The sequence below is a fragment of the Nanorana parkeri genome, unplaced genomic scaffold (assembly GCF_000935625.1).
Source record: "Nanorana parkeri isolate BGI_ZX_2015 unplaced genomic scaffold, ASM93562v1 scaffold519, whole genome shotgun sequence".
Lineage (NCBI taxonomy): Eukaryota > Metazoa > Chordata > Amphibia > Anura > Dicroglossidae > Nanorana > Nanorana parkeri.
In genome coordinates this window covers 674,515-684,828 of record NW_017306787.1, presented here as the reverse complement: position 1 = coordinate 684,828, position 10,314 = coordinate 674,515, and the positions used below count along the sequence as shown (strand labels likewise).

Here is a 10,314-nt window from a genome sequence, read left to right as displayed (position 1 = left end):
TACCTGAGTGGGAGGGCCGCTTTCAGGCTAGATCAGTCAGTGTTATCAGGGTGGGCGGTGCTAATCATTCGTTCGCTGTGAAAAGATGGCGTCGATTCACGCAGCTAAGCGGGCGCTCAGGGCTCAGCTGAAACAAAGGATTTCAGCCTTGAGCGACCTAGAGAAGCTTCGCCAGTCCCAGGCGGTGACTCGGAAGGTGTGTTCCGCTCTTTAGTGTCTGGAATAAGGAGCCAGCTGTTTTAGTATTTAGCGCACATGCGCAGTTGAGGGGAGAGACCCGGAGCTTCCATATTAAGTGTGGGCAAATTTGAGTTTATTCCAAAGTATTGAGGTTATTATTAGAGCGCAACTGTACGCAGGAAAGGTATTCTAAAGAGTAGACTCAGCCATATATAAAATGCAAGGGCTGTTTTTTGTATTTTAAAGAGATTCAATTATGACTGAGCTAATGTAGCAATCTGAATATGTAGCGTTACATTGTAATTTTGTAGGTTTACTTATAAATCAGTGGCCTTGGCCTTGTGTGCGACACCATCCTGGGTCATGGTGTGAAATGGTCACCTGAAGGGAGAGCCGCCTATATTCACACGCTGCATACATACCAGATGGGAGACCTTATGAGTGTCACGTTAGTAAATATAGGGGGCCCTCAGGTGTGACCCCCAACATGTCCACAATAAACACCCAGGAGAACACAATCTGAGCCAAATGTTAATGTAACTTTAAGGGCCTATTAACATTCATGCATTGTGGTAACGTGGCATGATGCATGCATCTATGTTACATTGGCATTCATTTTAAAGCTGACCTCTGGGATACTTTTCAGTTTGGACGATTCATTCGATCTATGCACATTGCAAATGTCACTACCTAGTTTTTGATTAAAGTTTATTTTGTAAGTGGATGATGTGATCGTTTGCAGACAGAAAGCTCAGCTATGTCTGGGCACCCAGTGGAGGGATCAAGGAAAGGAAGCGCCAACATCCCTTCCAGGGCTGCTGGAACAAACTACAATTCCCTTCCTGCGATGGAAATTCTAGCTGCATATGGGTGTTAGTGTTGGCCGGGGTCTCCTGGCCTGTCAATCATGGTGTTATGCCAGTGTGGGGGCGGTACAGACCATGAGTCTCCTGTGCTGTCAATCATGGTGTTATGCCATGGTGGATGGGACAGCCCATGAGTCTCCTTGCCTGTCAATCATGGTGTTATAAGAGGGTGGGCGGGACAGACCAGAGTCTCCTGGTCTGTCAATCATCGGGACAGACCATGAGTCTCCTAGCCTGTCAATCATGGTGTTATCGGAGGGTGGGCGGGACAGACCATGAGTCTCCTAGTCTGTCAATCATGGTGTTATCGGAGGGTGGGCGGGACAGACCATGAATCTCCTGGCCTGTCAATCATGCTGTTATGCCAGGTTGGGCTGGACAGACCATGAGTCTCCTGGCCTGTCATTCAAATAAGTTTAAAAGTTAAGGTCCACCCGCCCCTGTGAATGTGCGCATAGTAATGTTAACACACCAACATACGAAAATGTTGATTGCGTTACACGTGTCGGGTATCGCCGCATGTGAGAGCAATAATTCTAGGGCCAATATTTACAGTTAACGCTAAACTGATGACCCGTATGGGCTCATAAAGAGACGCCTATGGACAATATGAGGTACTGTATTTTGTTGTAGTTTCACGGGCCCATGCAATTTTTAAGCTTGGCATGTTGGGTATTTATTTACTCGGCACAACCTCATCTTTGATATTTTACACAAAAAATAAGGAAATGGGTATCATATTGTGTTTTTGGGCGCTAAAATTAACTTAAAGCTACACTAAACTCAAAAATGAAATAATAAAAATAACTATTATATAAATAATACATTACTGGGTACCTTTCTTTGTAATTGTTTAGCTCTAAATGCTCCAAAATCCATTTTATTTTTCTCCAGCCACAACTTCCTGCTAGATGGTGACTACCCTATGGGAGCTGAAAAGTAGCCACCCTGTGTGCTCATTCATGTGAAGGACTACAACATGCTGGGGGCGTGTCTTCTCAGTCTCCACACGCAAATCCTCCCCTCCGGACTCTGCAAGGGGCTGGGATTCCTCCCACATATGGGGGAAATATATGATCGGTGATTTCTCTCCTCCTGGCTCAGCAAGGAGGGAGTGTGGGGGGAGGAGAGGAGATTCATCATGTGACCTGTCACCAGCCTCATACTTTCTTCTGAGTGTCAGCTCACATGCTGAATCTGGTCACAGAGGATACGGCACCTGCATGTGAAATAAAGTAGTTTTTCTGTGTAGATTTGTTGTAAACTTGATGTTTGTTGTAAAGCTGTTGTAAGTCGTTTTGATGATTCAGAGCATTGCAGAGGAGATTACAAGCAGTGGGGAGAGGGAGAGGAGGCATCTGTGTGAGAGATGATTCCTCTGTGCCTCATGGAGTTGTAAGCAAAGAAAGATATGCACGTGACCAGAATCAACGTGCACGGCTCTTACTAAGGGACAGGAAGTGTGAGGGGAGAGAAGAGACACAGGAGTGAGCACAGCAGACTTTCTAAAGGGATTAACATAATAAGACTTTATTTTGAAATATAAATAAATGTGTCTTTGGAGAATGTTCCTTGTGTACAAAGAGAAAAAAGCTGAGGGTTTTGTGTCACTTTAAGTGTATATTTACTGACATTTTGGGCTTGATAAAGAGTTGCATTAAGATCATGCGACGTAAACGTTTTGCAACTGCCGCCATTGTATTGTACAGGTTCTGTCTGCTTTCAGGAAATATATATAACTCTCAAGGGTTTTATGTAACTCTCATGCCTAAAATGTGGATTATAATGTGCGCATAAAATGCCACAGCAGCAAAAGGGTTAAATGGCATCCCAATGCACTGTTACAGTAGTGGGCACAACACCCGCACTGAAGCGCACAATGACGCAGGTCCTGGGCTTAGCGCTATACCACCACTGTCATTCCATTTGCAGCCCTGAATAGAGGTCTGGAGCACAGGGGGCCGCATGCTGAGCGATGGTGGGCCGCTTGTGGGGGCCCCAGTCTGCAAGTGTCAGAACCGAAGTGACTTGTAACCCCCAAATTAAAGACAGATCTGTTTGGAGAGGGATGTGTATTTTGCCAGTATCCGGGGTACCACACTTTCTTTCACAGTTGCCTCCCACCAGACAGTAATAAGTCGTCTTCTTTTTTACAAGCAGTTACTAGGCCAACCTTTTTGTGTCGGGACAGATGAACAGCCCTGGATGTAATCTGTCTCAGGGACAGTCAACCGTCCCCATCTGCAGGAAGTGTGGATAGATGTGAATAGCAGTAAACAACTGCGGCTCCTTTCAGCTTGTCATTGCTTTGTACAGGCTGAGCGGCCGCAGCTGTCCAGAACTACCTGTGATTCCAACCGCAGGTCTGCTGGGCCTAATGAGCCTGTGTTAATGAGGCCTAAAAGGTTAGGCAGCCCATTAAGGCAGCCCATTAATTTTGTACATGAAATTGGACATGCAAAATTTTTTACAACGCAGCGCACCACAATGCACAGATGATCCACATCTCCTCCTTGTGCTGAGCTGTCACTTTATCCATGCAGGGCAATGTCTCTGAAAAGATCCCCCTTGAAACCCCCTTATACTGACCTTTCTAGCACCTCCTCACAGCTGCTTCCTCCATTGTAGCCGTTACCGAAATCATTGGTGTTGGTGATGGGGGGGAGCAGGGTAGGTGACATCAACCCTTCAGTCATGGGACAATGGTCTGGCCTGGAAATTGGCCAGGGAACCTTTGGGAATAATAAAGATAGCAGTTGCCATTGCTGAATTTTTTTTTTTTGGAAGTGCAGCCTCCGATCAGAAATGGAAGCTCCCTTTTTTTAGAGGTGCACCGAAATGAAAATGTCAAAACCAAAATAAAAACAAATGCCAGGCCGAAACCGGAAACCAATTTTTTTTTTACTAACTAACTTTTAAAAATGTTTTACAATATTTTATTTTTTATAAACTTTTCATTTCTTTAAATATATTTATTTATTTATTTGTATAAAATATTTTTATTTTTTACTTTACTGTTGGGGGGTTTCGGGGAAATATTAGGGGTCTAAACAGACCCCTGATTTTTCTCTTTTAAAATAGAAAAAGAGATTCAGGACCCAGAGTCCTCAGAGACACAGAGCCCTCAATCTGGAGGCCATGAAGGCCATGTTATAAATGAACAGGAATCCTCTATACTGAGTGTTCCTGTTAATTCATAACTCGTGGCGATAGTATGTTTACCATGACCACTATTATGAATGAAAAGGAAGTGATGTAGATCACTTCCTATTCATTCATGATTGGGGACACAGTGAACATACTTTGTCCTCAATTATTTACAAACACTCAGCGATGACTGATCGCTGAGTGTTTGTACCCGCTATCCATTCTGTATTGGTTGTCACAGGAGGCTGAGCGGGGAGGTGCGGGAGGAGAGCTCAGCCTCCTGTGACAGCAATGTCAGCTGTCTTTGCCCCCACACCGCTCTGCCGATCTGTGACAGGAGGCTGAGCAGTGCAGGAAGGAGAGACGACAGCCGCTCACAGCGCTCTCTTCCCGCACTGCTCGGCTTCCTGTGACAGTTTCTCTCCTCCCCGCTGGGACACAGAGCAGCGCTAAGCGGGGAGGAGAGAAACCAGGGATGCACAGCTATTTCGGCAAAAAAATTGCACTTTTTCAATATGTTTCGGCAGCCGAAATTTCGGTGCATACATACTTTTTTCACTGTTGATCTTTACATAGTAGGGCCCAGAACTGCCGATTAACCAGCTACAGCACCATGAATGAGAAGGGTCTCACAGCCTTCCCAACTGGTGCTTTGGGTACCCCAAGGCATACTTCTGACAGGTACTGATGATGCCTGCAGTAAATTCACCATATCTACATTCAATTTCAGAAAATGATAAAACATACATGGGGATGTATGTTTTATAATCTAAACGTGCATAGAGTTATTTAAAAATCATTCATAGACCTATACCTACAGACATTGGAGAACGTCCTCCCCACTTGGCCATTTATAGGAATTGTGATTGGAATCAGGGAATGTAAACTGTACCAGGGCATACTTAGTAAACATTGTTCTTTAAAACTGGGAATATATTATATTCTTATAAAGTTGAGCAAAACTGTAATATCCATAAATGTAGTCATTTATATTCCATGTTTTAGCTTCTGAATGTCCAATACCTGTAAATACAACTTTACTGTAGAGAATGGCTTGAGTTTTATGATTTTATTACGTCAAGTCGTCTACCTGGCTTCTAGGATTTTTCCAGCCTTACTTTACTTTATGTCAATTTCCTGAGAGAGTTATTAGGTTTTGGCCACGGCAATTGTCTTGGCTTATTGCTTTTCACACTTGCAATTTTCTTCTTCTTTGCCCAGTGTAGATTGATCTATATTGATACAAATATAACATTTTATCGGCTGGAGCCATAAGTTTAAGTATCATTTAGCGATTAAGAATGGAATGCATGCAGGTCTACAAATTATTGATTGAGGCCTAGAAGATGACATTCACCCAATCCTGTTGTTTTTACCTGGAGCAGTGGAGGTTTGATATGTATGGGAACAAACATAGACCAGCTGTCTGACCGCTCTCTTGGGTCTAACTGTTTAAAATCCCAAATCACACTGCGCTTGTATAAAATAAAACAGTTATAAATAAAACATATGTATCAAAAATAAACATATAAGATAAAGTGCATAACAAGAATAGTGTCCACTTCATTTCCAGACCTTGCAATATTAGAAGAAATGTCCACCTAGTTCACCAAGCGTCCTTTCTAAAGTGCATCCCAATAGTGCATATGTAAACAGTCCGGGTGTGCTTCACATAACACCAAAAACACACATAGTGCTCCTTGTGTGAAAAGATCCAAATCCACTTGCATAACTCTGGGCACTTATGTACACTGCTCCCACTCACCAGACTGGATGGACCAAAAATAATGGTCAGATAGCGCTCATAAATGTCGCCAATGCCAGTCACTGCTCACAGATATCTCATCTCCTCCAATCACAGATAGTACTCAGAGAAAGAAATGGAATATCACATAGTATAGAATCCTTAGGCAAATTTTATTAAAAACGATCATAAAAACGTACAATCGTGGGTTAGGTCTCAGATCTTTCAAACAAAGCATTCAAAGATTGAAAAGATCTAAAACCTAGATCACGATTGTACGTTCTTATGACCGTTTTTAATAAAATTTGCCAAAGATTTATTGAATAGGAACAGTTTAAAATGCCTACCTTGCTCATTATTGTCTGCCTTTGTCACCTCCCCGCCTTCATTGACATGAACAGGAATGTTTGTCATCTGGGATAAATGATGCCCATCATCAGAGTAGAGTGAGAAAATCTCATGAGTGTAGGGTGCCATGGACCTACCCCGTGAGTGGGTGTCACCACGACACCCTTTACTAACATAAACTGATACAGAGATCGCTCTCTGCATCACTTTGAACCGTCCACCAGTTAGGTTAAATCATGATCCATAGTACATATACAGCACACACGTCCAGTACACTGCAGTAATAGAGTTACAATTATCCCCTGCTAACATGCATGGGTTAAATGATTGGTAGTACAACTACATGTTATGTACTATTATGTACTATGGATCTTTTAACCTATTCATGTTAGCAGGGGATAATTGTAAATCTATTGCTGTAGTGTACTGGACATGTGTAATGTACTATGTACTAAATATAGAGTATACACTGCAGACAATAGATTTACAATTATCCTCGGCTAAGATGAATGGGTTAAATGATCTATAGTACATAACATGTAGTTGTACTACGGATCATTTAACCCATTAATATTAGCAGGGGATCATTGTGAATCTATTGCCGGCAGTGTATTGGGAATGTGTACTGTATATATGTACTACATATAGGGTATACACTGCAAACAATAGATTTACAATTATCCTCTGCTAACATGAATGGGTTAAATGACCTGTAGTACAACTACATGTTATGTACATATTATGTACTATGGATCATTTAATCCATTCATATTAGCAGAGGATAATTGTACAATTATCACCTGCTAATAATCATTAGTTCTTATTAGGGTTTAGGTTACTGATTTGTATAGAGATTGTTGTCCATCACGGGAGCAAGCTTGGAGCAGTGACTACTTTTCAACACACACAGGGACCGTGAGGAACAAAAGTAGCCACCCTCGATAAGGAAGGACAGTGTCAGCACCAATTCAGAGATGATTTCAGAATCTACAGCCGAGTGATACACAAATAAGATACATTTTTGATAATAGTTGGGGTAGTTGAATGGATTTTTAGGATTTAATTCCTGAGTTTAGTGTCACTTTAATGACAGGCTCCATTCATATCTGACTGCTTACAAAAAGCAAAGTAATGAGTTGCATTTGCACAATTCAGGTCACCACACGTATGAAGAAGACCCTGGCTAGAAAAATATGATTTTTTTTTATTGTCTTTGCACTGCACCAGATAATATTTTGTCATCATACTTCTAATGCTGAAATGTCCTTGCAGTTGCTGTCCCACAACCACTACCAGGCAGCCCAGCGTATTGCTGTGTTTCTGAACATGCCTGATGAGATTCAGACTGGGGACATCATACATGACATTTTCAGCCAAGGTAAAGCTTGTTTCATTCCACGTTACCAGCGCGGCAGTAATCACATGGACATGGTGAGACTGAATGCAGTGGAGGAGATTCAAAACTTGCCGGTAACAACATGGAACATCCGCCAGCCTGGGGAGGAAGAATGCCGGGAAGAAGCTTTGACCTCTGGTGAGCAAGATGCTTCTGTGAAAATCTAAGTTTGAAGAAAGTGTGCATATTCCAGCGATGAACAGTATTATATCAGCTTAATAAATATTCTGAATATTACATTATTCTTTATTAAAAAAGATTGTAAGTTTGTCTTCTGATTCCAACCTGCAGGCATCTGTCTGCAAGTAGTAAATCAAAGACGCACATTGACTTGCACATGAGTCCTTGCTTAGCTCTGACATCAGAGGGGAACCGGCTTCCTTTCTGGGACATCATAGTCTCCACAATATGGCATTTGCTTTGGTATTGACCTACTTGATGGATACAGATTTTAATATTGAATAATGTAATAAGAGTGGAAGAAGATATGTAGAAGAATGAAAGATTATGCAAGCCTTAATGCCAGATAATATTTGCATTTCTTGCTGGCAGTTAAACCATTTCTTCTTAAGATCTTTGTGTTTTAATAATTACAAAGAGTCATTTCCCAATGACTGATTCCTATAAGTCATCCAAAAAAGATGGTATAAATAATACTTGCATATAGGATCTTGTCATGGCCCCAGGCTTGTTGGAAGATTCTTCTGCTTGCTGATAAATGTTATAGATGCTTTTTGATTTGTTAATGCCTTTTGCATAGAAAGGAATGTTTTTGAAATGCTGGTTTGACCATTTCTAACAAGATTCTTGCATTGTATGTGTAACCTCCAAGTGCTGGAGCTACCTCCATTTTGACTAATGCAGGGAATCATGTAGGGTTCTCACCTCTACTAAATGCCTTCACTGTGGTCCATGTCCAAAGACTTCAAGTTCCAGCATAACTTAAAGTGACTAAACTCAGGAGTTAAACCTTACAAATAGATTAAAATACCTTAACTATTAACAAAAATGTATCTTATTTGTGTATCACTCGGCTGTAGATCCTCAAATCATCTCTGAATTGGTGCTGACACTGTCCTTCCTTCTGGAGGGTGGCTACTTTTGTTCCCCATGGTCTCTGCGTGTGTTGTATAGTAGTCACTGCTCCAAACTTGCTCTTGTGATGGACTACAATCACATGTTTAGTTTACTAATTTGTATTGAGATTGTAGTCCATTACAGGAGCGAGCTTGGAGCGGTGACTACTTTACAACACACACAGGGACCATGGGGAACAAAAGTAGCCACCCTCCAGAAGGAAGGACAGTGTCAGCACCAATTCAGAGATGATTTGAGGATCTACAGCCGAGTGATACACAAATAAGAGACATTTTTATTAATAGTTAAGGTACTTGAATGTATTTTTAAGATTTAACTCCTGAGTTTAGTGTCACTTCATAAACTATGTACAACAATATATAGGCGGCAGGCCCAGCCAGCAGTACATGTAATACTGTAGACGTTGCTTTGCTTTGGACAATGGAGGTTTGTAGAAATACAATTGTTCCAGAGAGAGGAGATCATTTTTCATAGAGCTTGATCTCAACTTGATACACTGTTGTAAATGCCAGTGGGCAATTCCAAGCAATGAATGTGTGCTAAACAAAAATCTTAAAACAACCCAAGAAACTTGATATATTGAGTGAGGGTGGAACTCAGCCAAGTCACTTGTATAGTAGTTTAGCTTTCTGAATATTTAACTGTACAGTGTAGATCAGATCTTGATGGTTTAACAATACAGTCTGCACATTCATAGAGCTTTTCCTGCATTGTGTTCTGTCATTTTAGGGGCATTGCAACATCAGATCCTTTTGTATGCTGGGTAAAAAAAAGATTCTTCTAGTTTCTAGTACATTTCTCCATGGTATCTTCCCATTATCCTCTTCTCACTCCCCACATCTTGCTTATCTATCCTGACCACTTTGCATCAATTTCTTGCTGCCTGCCCATACATTGCACTTCTCCCTAGTACCTCTCCATGAACCCTCCGCTCACTGCCCACATCTCCCTTATCTCTCTCTTGAATCTTTCCATTAACCCTCTGTACACAGCTCACAGACCTCTCCGCAACACCATGGCAAGTTTAGCTCAACATTTTACTTGCATAGTCCCAAGAATGCAGACCTGGAATGGGCATAGGTCTGCTAGTGAATTGTTTGGAAATTTTATTATGTCCATCTCTTTAGTAGAAGAGCCAAAGGTGGCATTTGTGGCCCACACAAAAGTAATCACTCGCCACTCCTTATGGCTGTTTGCTTAGACAATATATTTCCTATTGTTCCTCTAAGTTATTTGGTGTTATAGTGAGACATGACTTATCTTATGTAATATAACTGTTACAGGAGGATTGGATCTTGTTCTCGTGCCTGGACTTGGATTTGATAAGGAAGGGCATCGTTTGGGAAGAGGTAAAGGATATTATGACACATTTTTAGAACGCTACAACCAACGACTTTCTGCCAGACCATACACAATCGCATTGACTTTTCAAGAGCAGCTATGCCCCTCCATCCCTGTCACTGACAGTGACTTTGAAATCGATGAGATCCTCTGTGCTGGAGATCTGGAAATAGGTAACAACTAAAGGACTCAGA

The 10,314-nt window shown here is 41.6% G+C and overlaps 1 protein-coding gene across 1 annotated transcript; it reads left to right on the top strand.

Moving 5' to 3' along the window:
- The first annotated feature begins 47 nt into the window (after positions 1 to 47).
- MTHFS (5,10-methenyltetrahydrofolate synthetase (5-formyltetrahydrofolate cyclo-ligase)) lies at positions 48 to 10,314 on the top strand. Its single transcript, XM_018561366.1, has 3 exons — positions 48 to 196; positions 7,558 to 7,819; positions 10,063 to 10,314. The coding sequence occupies exons 1-3, from the start codon at positions 86 to 88 to the stop codon at positions 10,302 to 10,304; spliced, it is 615 nt and encodes a 204-aa protein (XP_018416868.1). The 5' UTR covers positions 48 to 85; the 3' UTR covers positions 10,305 to 10,314.